The sequence below is a fragment of the Benincasa hispida genome, chromosome 11, assembly GCF_009727055.1.
Source record: "Benincasa hispida cultivar B227 chromosome 11, ASM972705v1, whole genome shotgun sequence".
NCBI lineage: Eukaryota > Viridiplantae > Streptophyta > Magnoliopsida > Cucurbitales > Cucurbitaceae > Benincasa > Benincasa hispida.
This window is the reverse complement of record NC_052359.1, coordinates 25,390,857-25,409,007: the sequence shown is the minus strand read 5'-3', so window position 1 is coordinate 25,409,007 and position 18,151 is coordinate 25,390,857. Positions and strand designations below refer to the sequence as shown.

General features: G+C 36.9%; 1 protein-coding gene across 1 annotated transcript in view; it reads right to left on the bottom strand.

The window, feature by feature from the left end:
- LOC120090630 overlaps positions 1 to 17,948 on the bottom strand; it is a 22,715-nt gene extending 4,767 nt beyond the window's left edge. The window contains 1 exon segment of the mRNA XM_039048348.1: positions 17,760 to 17,948. Coding sequence (XP_038904276.1) covers positions 17,760 to 17,948 — 189 coding nt within the window.
- Positions 17,949 to 18,151: the final 203 nt, after the last annotated feature.

Here is an 18,151-nt window from a genome sequence, read left to right as displayed (position 1 = left end):
GAGCAAACCTTGCGTTGGAGCCAAATCCATGCGTTAGACATAGAGGACGCATTGGACAGTGAGGTCTGAGGAGAATGCATCAAGTTGGGATGAGGAATTCTCCCAATTTACTTGTGTGTTTGGATTGATTCCAAAGCCACCTGAAAGCTTTGAGAGTCTGGTTTTCAGGGTAGGGTGCCAGAGGAAAATCTCGAAGGGATCGGGCTGGAAACTGAAAAGAAAACAAAAGGGTCAGGTTGTCGGATTAGTTTGGGCCAGTCTTGAAGATTCTGTGATTCCAGCCAAACCACGAAAATTTCTGAGCTCAAATTTTACGGTAAGCTTCCTGAGACATTTTAGAATATATTTGTAGAAGGAAGTATCTCAAAATAAGGTCTAGAACTATGAGTAATCTAAGTTGTAAGTTGAATATGGATTCTAGGTGTGAAAAAGGAGCCCGAGGTAAAAAAAGGAGTTACTAGAGTGAAAAGCTCCAAGCAATCAAGGTGAGTGGCTAAAACATTTTGACTAAAACATTTGCTTAAAATGTTTGATTACAACGTGTTATAGAAAGTATGTTTTAAAGAAGAATATTCTCATGCCAACTAATTTTACAAAGTGATTTCCAAGCAAGCTATGAATATGTTTTAAACACATGCATGTGTGAGAAGTTTGTTAAAAAGCTATTTATATGTGCAGCATGCGTTAGTACCTTTAAAGCCATGTTTTATATGTGTTATACTTTACATGCTTTAAAGAGCATTTATGACTAGTTTTACTTAAAACGCGATACCGAAGGATATTTGAGAAGGTATCCGCCCAACTAGATACTGAAGAACATTTGAGATGATATCTATTGGTACTGAAGGACGTATGAGAAGGTACCAAACTAACCAGATACTGAAGGACGTTTCAGAAGGTATCTGAACAGAAGTACCTAAGGTATGATGGTACTTAGTGTGGCCACGTGCACGTAGGTAGTTAGAGCCAGAAATTGAGCAAAAAAGTTCTCTCTTGACTAGCAGTTGGTGTTGGGATTGTTTTATCCACAGTAAGGTTATTCTCAATTGAGAAACAGTTTTACTATTTTATGACTACAACAACTTTATATGCTTTATGTTTGGAAAATGTTTACACTGCAATACAAGTACTATAAAAGCTTATGTTTTAGTTTGAACTCTTTATTGAGATTTTGCATGAGAATCAATTGTCTTTCTTAAGTCACTCACTGGGCATAAGCTCTTCTGTTTTCAAATGTTTTCTTTTTCCCCCCCACAGGTAGCGGTCAAATCCTCTGAAGATAGCTCTGCATCTGCTCTGCCACTAAAAGATAAAGAGATTTGTAACCCGTCTGTTTAGGTGTTTACTATAAATATTGTACACATGTTACTGTTGATCATATAGGGACTAGGACTTTTGGGTTTGGGACTTGTAAATCTAGTGTTGTAATGACTCTAAATATGTTATCTTTGTATCAGAGTTATTCGCAAGAGTTATTAGGCAGTAAGTGTCAGCCAAAGGGTTGATAACTGCTGCAATCACGCCCTTCTCTAGGCTAAGAGGGTGGTCTGGGACGGGGTGTGACACAAGAAACTTTCATGTGCTTTGGACCTTTGATTTCTTTTCTTCTTCTTCTTCTTCTTCTTCTTTTTTTTTTGCTACAATTTTTTTCTNCTTTTGGGTTTGGGACTTGTAAATCTAGTGTTGTAATGACTCTAAATATGTTATGTTTCTAAATTAATAAATTATGGGCCTAAATACATTCCACTTTCTTTAAGATCCAAGCTAATTTGAAGAAGTTTTGAAGACAAGTTGTAGTATGTCTTGTTACAAGATGTAAGCAATTGCTGTGGAGAAAAAAAAAGTGAAATAAAATAAATTAAACAAAGTAAATGATAAGCGCCCGCGATGCTTATTGGATGCAAAACTAGCGGTCCTTCTAGGATCCTTGCAAACATTCACAAAGAAAGCTACTTAGATCGAATTTAGAATCTATGATGGTCGCTCTTAGATCCTAAGAAAACTCACTCCATAATTAGTTTGATCAAGACTAATCCAATGAATTGATTTAAATATCAAATCTAAAGCAAGATTTGAAAGAAAAAGACAACACCAAAGGGTTGAATAAGCACAAGCTTTTTATTATCAATAATCTGAGTTTTGAATAACATTACAAGCCATTTTATAGGCCAAATGGTCATGGATGCAAGAAACTCAAAAGTCATTCAAATACAATTAATTATAAATTATAGGAAATAGCACTTAGAAACTTGAAACTTAATTGCATACTAAATTACAAGTTCAAATGCAAAACTAGAAATGTAGAGAATATATAAATTCTATTATTTTATTCTAGAATCAAAATAATAAAAAAATGTGTCACTATATAATTTCGAATTTTGAGTTTCTAACTAATTACAATTACTATTATATTATTCATTATAATAATAACTTGTTATAATTAAAGATAACTTTTTGATAATTGAATGAAAATATACGGTTTTTACTTTTTTTATTACAAAAAAAAACAATATGTCGTCTATTCTCCCGTCAATCAAATATAAAAGTCTCAAATTGCCTTAAATATCTCCTCTAGAAGGTGGCAAAGTAGATATGCACGTTTAACAAGGTTTGACATCACAATTTCTCATGCAGTGCACACTTGACAGCATTTTCTTCACAAAAATCTGTACACTTTTTTTTTTTTTTTACCACCATGTCATCTTTCAAATTATAGGACTTTTCCCGTGCCATCTTCATGTCATTCTCTTCTTGACTCATTGAACTAACATTATATAAAACTTTGGTCTCAAAATTATTTGCCATGTGAAATTTCTAGTTTTTGAAGATGTAATGTGAATGCCTCTTGAATCTTCTTTGCCTTGCTTCTCGTAATTGGTCCTTTACGTACACGCAATAGTTCAATGGTTGAAGTCATATCAGGTTCACAACTTTTGAACCAAACATCATCCAAATTTTGACTTGAAGCACATTTCGACAAGTAGAAACCCAAATTTCGTTGTTTTTGGACTCTTTCTTGACCTTTTGGTCCAAAGTTCATCCATATAGGTACAAAACTCTTGTCTAGGGTTCATATACTTTTAAACTAAACTTTGACCAAATTTGGACTGAGAGCACATTTCAACAGGTAGAAACCCAAATTTGTCCTTTTCAGACACTTTCACCTGTTGAAACCCAAAGTTCATCCACACAAGTACAAAACTCCTCTTCAAGCTTCATAAGTATCTTTTGAACCAAACCTCATCCAAATTTGGACTTCGAGCATATTTTGACATGTAGAAACCCAAAATTCGTCCTTTTTAGTCTCTTTCTTTACCCTTTGTGCTAAAGTTCGTCCCCACATGTACAAAACTCCTCTCTAGGGTTTATAAGTATCTTTTGAACCAAACTTAATTCAAATTTTTACTTGGAGCACATTTCGACAAGTGGAAACCCAAACTTCGTCCTTTGCGGACTCTTTCATGACATTTTATGCTAAGGATCATCCACACAGGTACAAAACTCCTTTCCAGGATTCATAAGTACCTTTTGAACCAAAGTTCGTCCAAATTTGGAATTATAGCAGACTTCGAGATGTAGAAGCCCAAAGTTTGTCCTTTTGGAACTCATTCTTGACCTTTTGTCAACTTCATCCACACTGGTACAAAACTCCTCTCTAGGGTTCATAAGTATCTTTTGAACCAAACTTCTTCCAAATTGGGACTTGTAGCACATTTCAACAAGTCGAAACCCAAAGTTGTTTCTTTTGAGTGTCTTTCTTTACTCTTTGTGCCAAAGTTCATTGACATAGGTACAAAATTTCTTTCTAGGGTTCACAAGTACCTTTTGAACCAAACATCATCCAAATTTTGACTTGAAGCACATTTCGACAAGTAGAAACCCAAAGTTCGTTGTTTTTGGACTCTTTCTTGACCTTTTGGTCCAAAGTTCATCTATAGATATACAAAACTCTTGTCCAGAGTTCATATGTAACTTTTAAACCAAACTTCAACCAAATTTGGATTAAGAGCGCATTTTGACACGTAGAAACCCAAAGTTCGCTCTTTTTGTATTTTTTCTTGACCTTTTGTGTCAAAGTTCGCCCACATAGGTACAAAACTCTTCTCCAGGGTTCATAAGTATCTTTTGAACCGAACATCGTCTAGATTTGGACTTTGAGCACATTTCGACTAGTAGAAACCCAAAGTTCGTCATTTTTGGAATCTTTCTTTCCCTTTTGTGTCCAAGTTCGCCCACACATGTACAAAACTCATCCAAGGTTCATAAGTATCTTTTGAACAACACTTCATCCGAATCCACATGGAGCATATTTCGACAAGTAGAAATCCAAAGTTCGTCATTTTTGGACTATTTCTTGACTTTTGGCCCAAAGTTCATCCATATAGGTACAAAACTCTTGTCCAGGGTTCATAAGTACCTTTTGAACCAAACGTCGTCCAAATTTGGACTTGGAGCACATTTTGACAAGTAGAAACCCAAGGTTCGTACTTTTCAGACTCTTTCTTAACATCTTGTGCCAAGGTTCATCCGCATAGGTACAAAACCTCCTTTTTGGTTCAAAAGGTATTTTGAACCAATGTTCATTCAAAATTGGAATTATAGCAGACTTCGACATGTAGAAACCCAAAGTTCGTCCTTTACGGACTCTTTCTTGGCCTTTTGTATCTAAGTTTGTCCACACAGGCTCCTCTCTAGGGTTCATTTATCTTTTAAACCAAACTTCTTCCAAATTTGGATTTGAAGGACATTTCGATAAGGAGAAACCCAAAGTTCGTCCATTTTAGTCTCTTTCTTTACCCTTTATGCCAAAGTTCGTTCACATAGGTAAAAAATTCGTTTCTAGGGTTCATAAGTACCTTTTGAACCAAACTTTGTCCAAATTTTGAATTGGACGAAACTCCTGTCTAGGTTTCATAAGTAACTTTTACACCAAACTTCATCCAAACTTAGAATTATAGTAGACTTCGACATGTAGAAACCCAAAGTTCGTCCTTTTTGGACTCTTTCTTGACCTTTGGTGTCGAAGTTTGTCCACACTGGTACAAAACTCCTCTCTAGGGTTCATAAGTATCTTTTGAACAAAACTTCTTCCAAATTTGGACTTGGAGCACATGTCGACATGTAGAAACCCAAAGTTCCTCCTTTTTAGTTTCTTTCTATACCCTTTATGACAAAGTTCATCCACATAGGTACAAAATTCCTTTCTAGGGTTCCTAAGTACCTTTTGAATAGAGCTTTGTTTATTTTGACTTGGAGCACATTTTGACAAGTAGAAACCCAAATTTTGACTTGGAGCACATTTTGACAAGCTGCATCAAAGTTTGTAATCCATACAGGTAAAAAACTCCTGTCCAGGGTTCATAAGTAACTTTTAAACCAAACTTCGATCAAATTTGAACTTAGAGCACATTTCGACACGTAGAAACCCAAAGTTCGTCCTTTTCAAACTCTTTCTTGACCTTTCGTGTCAAAGTTCGTCTACACAGGTACAAAACTCCTCTCCAAAGTTCATAAATATCTTTTGAACAAAACTTCGTCCAAATTTGGACTCGGAGTAGATTTCGACAAGTAGAAATCCATAGTTCATCCTTTCAGACGCTTTTTTGACATTGTGTGCCAAGGGTCATCCACACACATACAAAAGTCATTTCCAAGGTTCATAAGTACCTTTTGAACCAAAGTTCGTCCAAATTTGGAATTATAGCAGACTTCGATGTGTAGAAACTGAAACTCCACTCCAGGGTTCATAAGTATCTTTTGAACTAAACTTATTCCAAATTTGGACCTGAGCACATTTCCACAAGTAGAAATCGAAAGTTCATCCTTTTCAGTCTCTTTCTTTACCCTTTGTGCCAAAGTTCGTCCACATAGGTACAAAATTCCTTTCCAGGTTTCATAAGTACCTTTTGAACTAAGCTTCATCCAAATTTTGACTTGGAGCACATTTCGACAAGTAAAAACCAAAAGTTCGTCATTTTTTACTATTTCTTGACCTTTTGGTCCAAAGTTCATCCATATAGGTACAAAACTCCTACCCATCGTTCATAAGTAACTTTTAAATCAAACTTCATCCAATTTTGGACTGAGAGCACATTTGGACAAGTAGAAATCCAAAGTTCGTCCTCTGCGGACTCTTTCTTGATCTTTTGTATCACAGTTCGTCCACACAGGTACAAAACTCCTCTCCAGGGTTCATACATATCTTTTGAAAAAAAGTTCGTCTAAATTTGTACTTGGAGCAAATTTGGAAAAGTAGAAACCCATAGTTCGCCCTTTTTAGTCTCTTTCTTTACCATTTGTGCCAAAGTACGTCCACATAGGAAAACAATTCCTTTCTAGGGTTCATAAATACCTTTTGAACCATACATCGTCCATATTTGACGTGGAGCACATTTCACAAGTAGAAACCCAAAGTTCGTCATTTTTGGACTATTTCTTGACCTTGTCGAATGTTCATCCATACAGGTACAAAGCTCTTGTCCAGGGTTCATATGTAACTTTTAAAAAAAACTTCGTCCAAATTTGGACACTAAGCACATTTCGACACGTAGAAACCCAAATGTTGTCCTTTACGAACTCTTTCTGTACCTTATGTATCAAAGTTCATCCACACAGGTACAAAACTCCTTTCCAGGGTTCATAAGTATCTTTTGAACCAAAGTTCTTAACCATTTGACGTGGAGCACATTTCGACAAGTAGAAACTCAAAGTACGTTCTTTTTAGTACCTTTCTTTACCCTTTGTGCCAAAGTTCATCCACAAACCTAAATTTCATCCATACATATACAAAACTTCTGTCCAGGGTTTATAAGTAACTTTTAAACCAAACTTTGACCAAATTTGGACTGAGAGAGTATTTCAACATGTAGAAATGCAAAGTTCATCCGCACAGGTACAAAACTCCTCTCTAGGGTTCATAAGTATCTTTCGAACCAAACTTCTTCCAAATTTGGACATGGAGCACATTTCGACTAGTAGAAACTCAAACTTCGTCCTTTTTAGTCTGTTTCTTTACCTTTGTGCCAAATTACGTCCACATGAGTACAAAATTCCTTTATGGGATTTATAAGTATCATTTGAACCAAACTTCATTCAAATTTTGACTTCGAGCACATTTTGACAAGTGGAAACCCAAAGTTCGTCCTTTGTGGACTCTTTCATAACCTTTTGTACCAAAGTTCCTCCACACAAAAATTCTCTCTAGGGATCATAAATATCTTTTGAACAACACTTCGTCCAAATTTTGATTTACAGCACATTTCGACAAGTAGAAACCAAAAAATTGTCTTGTCTGACTCTTTTTTGACATTTTGTGCTGGTTCATCCACACAGGTATAAAACTCCTTTCCAATGTTGATAAGTACTTTTTGAACCAGACTTCGTCCAAATTTTGACTTGAAGCACATTTCGTCAAGTAGAAACCCAAAGTTTGTCGTTTGTGGACTTTTTCTTGACCATATGGTCCAAAGTTCATCCATACAAGTACAAAACTCCTGTCCAGGGTTCATATGTAACTGTTAAACTGAAACTCAACCAAATTTTGACTGAGAGCACATTTTGACCCGTAGAACTCCAAAGTTCGTCATTGTCAGATTCTTTATTGACCTTTTGTGTCAAAGTTCGTCCACACATGTACAAACCTCCTCCTCAGTTCATTAGTACCTTTTGAACCAAACTTCGTCCAAATTTGAACTTGAAGCACATTTCGACAAGTAAAAGCCCAAAGTTTGTCCTTTTTAAACTCTTTCTTGATATTTTGTGCTATGGTTCATCCACACAAGTACAAGACTCCTCTCCAGGGTTCACAAGTATTTTTTAAACTAAACAGCTTCCAAATTTTTACTTAGAGCACATTTTTTTTTGCAAAGGAATTGTAATTAAAGTGTGAGGTAGGGGAATCGAACCTGAAACCTCAAGGTCGATATACGAACACTATGTCAATTGAGCTACTCTTGTTGGCACTTCGAGCATATTTCGATCAGTAGAAATCCAAAATTCGTCATTTTTGGACTATTTCTTGACCTTTTGGTCCAATGTTCCATACAGGTACAAAACTCCTGTCCAAGGTTTATAAGTTACATTTAAACCAAACTTCGACCAAATTTCGACTAGGAGCACATTTTGACACGTCTAAACCCAAAGTTCATCCTTTTCGAACTCTTTCTTGAATTTTGTGTCAAACTTCAGCCACAAATGTACAAAACTTTTCTCCATGGTTCATAAGTGTCTTTTGAACCAAACTTCGTCTAGATTTGGACTTTTGTGCCAAGGTTCATCCACACAGGTACAAAACTCCTTTCCAGGGTTCATAAGTACATTTTGAACCAAACTTCGTCCAAATTTAGAATTATAGCAGACTTCAACATGTAGAAACTCAAAGTTCGTCCTTTCTAGGGTTCATAAATAACTTTTAAACCAAACTACGACCAAATTTTGACTGAAAGCACATTTCTACACGTACAAGGCCAAAGTTCATCCACACAAGTACAAAACTCCTCTCCAGGCTTCATAAGTATCTTTTGAACTAAACTTCCTCCAAATTTGGACTAGAAGTACATTTCGACAAGTAGAAACCCAAAGTTCATCATTTTCAGTCTCTTTCTTGACATTTTGTGCCAATGTTCATCCTTTCTAGTCTCTTTCTTTACCTTTTGTACCAAAGTTCGTCCACATAGGTACAAAATTGCTTTTTAGGGTTCATAAGTACTTTTTGAACTAAAGTTCATCCAAATTTAATTATAGCAGACTTCGACATGTAGAAATCCAAAGTTCATTCTTTTCAGACTCTTTCTCGACCTTTTGTGTCTAAGTTCATCCACACTATTACAAAACTGCATTCCAGTGTTCATAAGTGTTACAAAATTTGGACTTGGGGTATATTTTGATAAGTAGAAATCCAAAGTTCGTCCTTTTCAATCTCTTTCTTTACCTTTATGCCAAAGTTCGTCCAATAGGTCCAAATTTCCTTTCTAGAGTTCATAAATACTTTTGAACTATACTTTGTCCAAATTTTGACTTGGAGCACATTTCGAAAGGTAGAAACCTGAAGTTCGTCATTTTTGACTCTTTCTTGACTTGTTGCTCCCAAGTTCATCAATATAGGTACTAAACTTCTTTCTAGAGTTCATAAGTAACTTTTAAACCAAACTTCGACCAAATTTGGATTGAGAGCACATTTTGACACGTAGAAATCCAAAATTCATCCTTTCCCGACTCTTTCTTGACCTTTTGTGTTAGAGTTCGTCCACATAGGTACAAAAACTCCTCTCCAGAGTTCATAAGTATCTTTTGAACAAAACTTCGTCCAAATTTGGACTTGGAGCACATTTCGACAAGTAGAAACCCAAAGTTTGTCCTTTTTAGTCTTTTTCTTTACCCTTTGTGCCAATGTTCATCCATATAAGTACAAAACTCTTTTCTAGGGTTCAAAGTACCTTTTCAACCAAACTTCGTCTAGATTTTGACTTGAAGCACAATTCGACAAATACAAAACCCAAAATTCATCATTTTGGGACTTTTTCTTGACCTTTTGGTCTAATGTACATCCACTGATACAAAACTCCTATCCAGGGTTCGCAAGTAACTTTTAAAACCAAACTTCAACCAAATTTGGAATGAGAGTACATTTCAACAAGTAGAAACCCAAAGTTCGTCCTTTTTTGGACTATTTCTTGTCCTTTTGTGTTAAAATTCATCTACACAGGTACAAATTTCCTCTCACGAGTTCATAAGTAATTTTTTAACAAAACTTCATCCAATTTGGACTTGAAACACATATCGACAAGTAGAAACACAAAGTCCGTCCTTTTTAGTCCCTTTCTTTACCTTTTGTGCTAAACGTTGTCCACATGTACAAAATTCCTTTCTACGGTTCCTAAGTACCTTTTGAACCAAACTTCGTCCAAATTTTGACTTGAATCACATTTCAACAAATAGAAACAAAAAATTCGTCATTTTTGGCCTCTTTCTAGACCTTTTGGTCAAAAGTTCATCCATACAGATACAAAACTCCTGTCCAGAGTTTATAAGTAACTTTTAAACAAAACTTCGACCAAATTCAGACTGAGAGCGCATTTCGACACGTAGAAACCCAAAGTTCATTCTTTGCAGACTCTTTCTTGACCTTTTGTATCAAAGTTCGTCAACACAGGTACAAAACTCTTCTCCAGGGTTCATAAGTATCTTTTGAACCAAAATTCATCCAAATTTGGACTTTGAGCACATTTCGACTAATAGAAACCCAAAGTTCATCATTTTTGGAATCTTTCTTGCCCTTTTGTGTCTAAGTTCGTCCACACAGCTACAAATCTCATTTTCAGGGTTCATAAGTATCTTTTGAACCACACTTCGTCCAAATTTGGACATGGAGCATATTTCGACAACTAGAAATCTAAAGTTTGTTATTTTTAGACTGTTTCTTGACCTTTTGGTCCAAATTTCATCCATATAGGTACAAAACACTTGTCTAGCGTTCATAAGTTACTTTTAAACCAAACTTTGACCAAATTTGGACCGAGAGCACATTTTGACAGGTAGAAACACAAAGTTCGTCCTTTTTAGACTCTTTCTTGACCTTTTGTGTCAAAGTTCGTCCACACTAGTACAAGACTCCTCTCTAGGGTTAATAAGTATCTTTTAAACCAAACTTCATCTAAATTTGAATTTGGAGGACATTTCGACAAGTAGAAACCCAAAGTTTATCTTTTTCGGATACTTTCTTGACATTTTGTGCTAAGGATCATCCACACAGGTACAAAACTCATTTCCAGACTTGAAGCACATTTTGTGTCTAACTTCGTCCACACTGGTACAAAACTCTTCTCAAGGGTTCATAAGTATCTTTTCAACCAAATTTCTTCCAAATTTGGATTTGGAGGACATTTCGACAAGGAGAAATCCAAAGGTCGTCCGTTTTAGTCTCTTTCTTTACCCTTGTGCTAAAGTTCGTCCACAGAGGTACAAAATTCGTTTCTAGGTTACATAAGTACATTTTGAACCAAACTTCGTCCAAATCTTTAATTGGAGCACATTTCGACATGCAGAAACCCAAAGTTCGTCCTTTTCGGACTCTTTCTTGACCTTTTGTGTCAAAGTTCGTCCATATATACAAAACTCTTGTCCAAGGTTCATAAGTATCTTTTGAACCAAACTTCATCCAAATTGAGACTTGGAGCACATTTCGACATGTAGAAACCCAAAGTTCGTCCTTTTCAGACACTTTCTTTACATTTTTGCTAAGGATCATCCACACAGGTACCAAACACCTTTCCAAGGATCATACATACCTTTTGAACTAAACTTCATCCAAATTTAGACTTGAAGAACATTTCGACAAGTAGAAACCTAACGTTCGTCCTTTCTAGACACTTTCTTGACATTTTCTGCCAAGGTTCCTCCACGCAGATACAAAACTCTTTTTCAGGGTTCAAAAGTACCTTTTGAACCCAAGTTCATCCAAATTTGGAACTATAGCAGACTTTGACCTGTAGAAACCAAAAGTTTGTAGTTATAGAGTCTTTCTAGTATCTTTTATGTTTAAGTTCGTCCACACTGGTACAAAACTGCTCAACAGGGTTCATAAGTATCTTTTAGACCAAACTTCTACCAAATTTTGATTTGGAGGACATTTCGACATGGAGAAACCCAACGTTCGTCCTTTTTACTCTCTTCTTTACCTTTTGTGCCAAAGTTCGTGCACATAGGTACAAAATTCGTCTCTAGGGTTCATAAGTACCTTTCTAACCAAATTTCATCCAAAATTTGATTTGGAGCACATTTCGAGAAGTAGAAACCCAAGGTTCGTCATTTTTGGACACTTTCTTGACCTTTTGGTCCAAAGTTTATCCATACAGGTACAAAACTATTGTCCAGCGTTCGTCAGTAACTTTTAAACCAAAAACTTCAACCAAATTTGGACTAAGAGCACATACATACCCAAAGTTCATCCTTTTCAGACTTCTTCTTGACTTTTTGTGTCAAAGTTCATCCATACATGTACAAAACTCCTCTCCAGGTTTCATAAGTTTATCTTTTGAACCAAACTTCATCCAAATTTAGACTTGGAGCACATTTGGACAAGTACAAACCCAAAGTTCATCCTTTTCGGACTTTTTCTTGAAATTTTGTGCATAGGATCATCCACACAGGTTCAAAACTCATTTTCAGGGTTTACAAGTACCTCTTGAACCAAAGTTCGTCCAAATTTGGAAATATAGCAATCTTCGATATGTAGAAACCCAAAGTTCATCCTTTACAGTCTCTTTCTTGACCTTATGTGTTTAAGTTCGTCCACACTGGTACAGAACTCCTTTCTGGTTCATAAATATCTTTTAAACCAAACTTCTTCAAATTTAGATTTGGAGTACATTTCAACAAGGAGAAACCCAAAGTTCATCCTTTTTAGTCTCTTTCTTTGCCCTTTGTGCCAAAGTTCATCCACAAAGGTACAAAATTCGTTTCTAGGGTTCATAAGTACCTTTTGAACCAAACTTCATCCAAATTTAGATTTGAAGCACATTTTGTGTCTAACTTCGTCCTCACTGGTACAAAACTCTTCTCAAGGGTTCATAAGTATCTTTTCAACCAATTTTCTTCCAAATTTGGATTTGGAGGACATTTCGACAAGGAGAAACCCAAAGGTCATCCTTTTTAGTCTCTTTCTTTACCCTTGTGCTAAAGTTCGTCAACAAAGGTACAAAATTCGTTTCTAGGTTTCATAAGTACATTTTGAACCAAACTTCGTCCAAATCTTTAATTGGAGCACATTTCGACATGTAGAAACCCAAAGTTCGTCCTTTTCGGACTCTTTCTTAACCTTTTGTGTCAAAGTTCGTCCATATATACAAAACTCTTGTCCAGGGTTCATAAGTATCTTTTGAACCAAACTTCATCCAAATTTCAACACGTAGAAACCCAAAGTTCATCCTTTTCAGATTCTTTCTTCACCTTTTCATTAAAGTTTGTCCACACAGGTACAAAACTCCTCCCCAATTCATAAGTACCTTTTGAGCCAAACTTCGTCCAAATTTGGACTTGGAGCACATTTCGACAAGTGAAAACCCAAAGTTCGTCCTTTTCAGTCACTTTCTTTCCCCTTTGTGACAAAGTTCGTCCACATATGTTCAAAATTCAATTCATAAGTACCTTTTGAGCCAAACTTCGTCCAAATTTGGACTTGGAGCACATTTCGACAAGTGAAAACCCAAAGTTCGTCCTTTTTATACTCTTTCTTGATATTTTATGCCAAGGTTCATCCACACAGGTAGAAAACTCCTCTCTAGGATTCTTATCTTTTGACCCAAACATCTTCCAAATTTTTATTTCGAGCACATTTTTTTTTTTTTGCAAGGGTATTGTAATTAAAGTGTGGGGTTGGAGAATCGAACCTCAAACCTCAATGTCAATAGTATGAAAACTATGCTAGTTGAGCTACGCTCTTGTTCGTCATTTTCGACGTGTAGAAACCCAAAGTTCGTCATTTTCGAACTCTTTCTTGACCTTTTATGTCTAACTTCGTCCACATTGGTACAAAACTCGTCTCGATTCATTGCATAGGACGCCCCGACTCCTCATGTCATAACATGTACGAATTAGGATCACATCGTATGTAGCATTTTACATCTCTTTGTAACAACTATAGAGTAGGCCGCATCCAATGGTGTTACCAGAATAAGGTAACCAACCTTATTCATGTACCATAGATCATTTTGACTATTTACTCGAACTCCAACCACTCTTATGTCTCCACATAAAGTTCAAGTACTCATACAATAGTCATGGGTCTTAGTTTATTGGATTTAGACTTTCATACAATTTATGAGATCAATAACAAGTATATTGATAATAGAAAATGTTTATCATTTTACAAACTGCGAGTAAATAGTCAAAATGATCAATAACAATGTTTATCTTTTGAACGAAACTTCTTCTAAATTTGGACTAGGAGCACATTTCGACATGTAGAAACCCCAAAGTTCATCTTTTTTGGACTCTTTCTTGATCTTTTGTGTTAAAGTTCATCCACACATGTTCAAAACTCCTCTCCAAGGTTCATAAGTATCTTTTGAACCAAATTTCATCCAAATTGGAGCATATTTCGACAAGTAAAAATGCAAAGTTCGTCATTTTTGGACACTTTTTTGACCTTTTAGTCAAACGTAAATAACTTTTAAACTAAACTACGACCAAATTTTGACTTAAAGCACATTTCGACACGAAAAAACCCAAAGTTCATCCTTTTCGAACTCCTTCTTGACCTTTTGTGTCAAAGTTTGTCCACACAGGTGCAAAACTCCTCTCCAGGCTTCATAAGTATCTTTTGAACCAAACTTCGTCCAAATTTGGACTTGAAGCACATTTCGACAAGTAGAAACCCAAAGTTCGTCCTTTTCAAACTCTTTCTTGACATCTTGTGCTAAGGTTCATCCTTTCTAGTCTCTTTCTTTATCCTTTGTGCCAAAGTTCATCCACATAGGTACAAAATTGCTTTCCAGGGTTCATAAGTACCTTTTGAACCAAAGTTCGTCCGATTTTTTAATTATAGCAAACTTCGACATGTAGAAATCCAAAGTTTGTCCTTTTCGGACTCTTTCTCGACCTTTTGTAGCTGTGCATTTGTTCGTCCACACTGCTACAAAACTCCTTTCCAGGGTTCATAAGTGACTTTTAAACGAAACTTCTTCAGAATTTGGACTCGGAGCATATTTCGACAAGTAGAAACCCAAAGTTCGTCCTTTTCAATCTCTTTCTAAAACCCTTTGTCCAAAATTTATCCACATAGGTACAAAATCCCTTTCTAGGGTTCATAAGTACCTTTTAAACTATACTTTGTAAAATTTTGACTAGGTGTATTTCGAAAAGTAGAAACCTGAAGTTCGTCATTTTTGGACTCATGTTTATCACTATAGGTACTAAACTTCAGTCCAGAGTTCATAAGTATTTTTTAAATAAAACTTCGACTAAATTTGGACTGAGAGCACATTTTGACACGTAGAAACCAAAAGCTCGTCCTTTACGAACTCTTTCTTGACCTTTTGTGTTCGTCTACAATGGTATAAAAACTCCTCCCCAGAGTTCATAAGTATCTTTTCAACAAAACTTCGTCCAAATTTTGACTTGGAGCACATTTCGACAAGTAGAAATCCAAATTCGTCATTTTTGGACTCTTTCTTGACCTTTCCGTCCAAAGTTCATCCATAGAGGTACAAAACTCTTATCCAGAGTTGATAAATAACTTTTAAACCAAACTACGACCAAATTTTGACTGAAAGCACATTTCGACGTATAGAAACCCAAAGTTCGTCCTTTTTGAACTCTTTCTTGACCTTTTGTGTCAAAGATCATCCACATAGATACAAAACTCCTCTCCAGGCTTCATAAGTATCTTTTGAACCAAATTTTGCCCAAATTTGGACTTGAAGACCATTTCGACAAGTAGAAACCCACAGTTCGTCCTTTTCATAATCTTTCTTGACATTTTGTGCCAAGGTTCATCCTTTGTAATCTCTTTCTTTATCCTTTATGCCAAAGTTCATCCACATAGGTACAAAATTGCTTTCCAGGGTTCATAAGTACCTTTTGAACCAAAGTTCGTCCAATTTTTTAATTATAGCAGACTTCGACATGTAGAAATTCAAAGTTTGTCCTTTTCGGACTCTTTCTCGACCTTTTGTGCCTTTGTTCATCCACACTGCTACAAAACTCCTTTCCAGGGTTCATAAGTGTCTTTTGAATCAAACTTTTTCCAAATTTGGACTTGGAGCACATTTCGACAAGTAGAAACGCAAAGTTCGTCCTTTTCAGTCTCTTTCTAAAATCCTTTGTGCCAAAGTTCGTGCACATAGGTACAAAATTCCTTTCTAGCATTCATAAGTATCTTTTGAACTATACTTTGTCCAAATTGTAACTTGGAGCAAATTTCGAAAAGTAGAAACCTAAAGTTCGTTCTTTTTAGACTCTTTCTTGACGTTTTGCTACCATGTTCATCATATGTCCAGAGTTCATAAGTAACTTTTAAACCAAAATTCGACCAAATTTGGACTGAGAGCATATTCTGACACGTAGAAAGCAAAAGCTCGTACTTTCTGAACTCTTTCTCGACCTTTTGTGCCTAAGTTCGTTAGCAATGGTAAAAACTACTTTCTAGGGTTCATAAGTACCTTTTCAACCGAATTTCGTCCAAATTTTTAGTCATTGCAGGCTTCCACTTGTAGAAATCCAAAGTTCGTCCTTTTCGAACTCTTTCTCGACCTTTTGTGCCTAAGTTCGTTAGCAATGGTAAAAACTACTTTCTAGGGTTCATAAGTACCTTTTCAACCGAATTTCGTCCAAATTTTTAGTCATTGCAGGCTTCCACTTGTAGAAATCCAAAGTTCGTCCTTTTCGAACTCTTTCTCGACCTTTTGTATCAAAGTTCGTCCACACAGGTATAAAACCTCCTCCCCATAGTTTATAAGTATCTTTTGAACAAAACTTTGTCCAAATTTTGACTTGGAGCATATTTCGACAAGTAGAAAAGCAAAATGAGGAAGATTTGGCTTTCGAGGGTTTTAGTAAAGGATCTCCTGCAGGGAACGATGCTACTTCTCATGCCTGTTTGCCAACATTCAGAAAACTCGCCTTTTGCTATCTTCCACTCCGAAGTTTAGGATTGAGTTTCCGATTTGGTTGGTGATTCTTACTTGCCTTATTTGATTTGAATCACTTGGAAGGGGGCGAGATTCCTTGGAGGCACCATAGATTGCACCATTGGCAACGACACTTTTGAGTGCCCCTAACCTTGAGGGGGCCGTAGATCGAGTTCTGGGCTAAGGTTACCGCCCTTCGAAACTCCCTTCTGGAAAAGGTGAAGTAGATCAACCAGGTTACCGGAAATGACCAAACAACAAAAAAGCCAAAAACAGCTACAACATAAAATGTTCATCCTTGCCCGACTAAAAGAAAGGGTTTGTGCTACCTGCTCTAAAGGCTTTCCAAGAACTTCCTTGGGTTGGAAAGTCTAGACTAGAGCCGACGACTCGTGAAGAGATAAACCGCCAGAAGCAGTCAAGAAAAAGTCACTCCCCTTTTTGTTTGCAAGTAGAGCACTAAAAGCACCAAAGCTAGCCTATCTAGTAAGCGTGCAAGTGGAGAGAATTCCATACTTGAGATAAACTATACCAGGAAATGAGATTCCTTCTAGGCGGCTGACTTTCGTCTGAGCAACTACTGAACTGAACTGAGCTATAAGTTGGAGACCATCGAGATATGGGTATAGCACAGGCTGCTATGAGAGAAATTCAGGCTCACCATCCGTCCGCATAGCGCCGGCCCCAACCTGGGAGACAAGGATCCTTGACTAAGTCTCAAACACGCCCGTCCCCGTAAAGACATTCTACTGTGCTGGCCTTATCTTTTGTCGCTAGCTTCCGCCGCATGAATAAAGGAAGATGTTCCACGCAGCGCAAGGCATCTCTTCCTGCGCTAAGGCATGTAATGCCAACGAACTTGGCTGACACTCTTGTCATGCCCAAGTCTTACTGAGCCCTCATACCGAAAAAGCAACCAACTCGATAAGCCAACATATCCGACGCATAGCTGCTCTGCGCGTATGCAAGCATCGACCCCGCATAGCATCATCCGACAATTTAGGCAACCCGATGTTCCGACAAGGCTCCGCTTAACGGTCTCTTGCATGGCTCATTTCCCGTGCTTAGACCCACCCAAGTTTAGCAGCCCGAAAATAGGGGAGAACCCACCTACAAAGCTGAGCTCGAAGGTACCTTTTTGATGCGGTAGAAGTACCTCGCAATCTTTTCTTCTGTTGCTGGGAAAGTCTTCCTCGGAATGTAAGTCAAAGCCTTGAAGGAGTTGTCTCCCCAATCTGACTCTGGAATCAGAACCTTGATTATTACATGCATCTCGATATTTTCTGAAGACATGCTGGCCTTTTCATATTGAATCACAACCATTTCCCTCTTTCTTGGGGATCAAACTCTAGGGCACAAGCTTAAACACTGATGCAAGCTGTCAATCATTAGATTGTTCTTTTGGTTTGATAAAGGCCGGAGCCTTTGATAAGCAAGAAGCCAATGTTGTAATTCTTGAGGATGATTCTTTGAAGCAATAATTCCATAAGCAAGTACATGACACTCTTTGACTTGAAAGCTCCGAA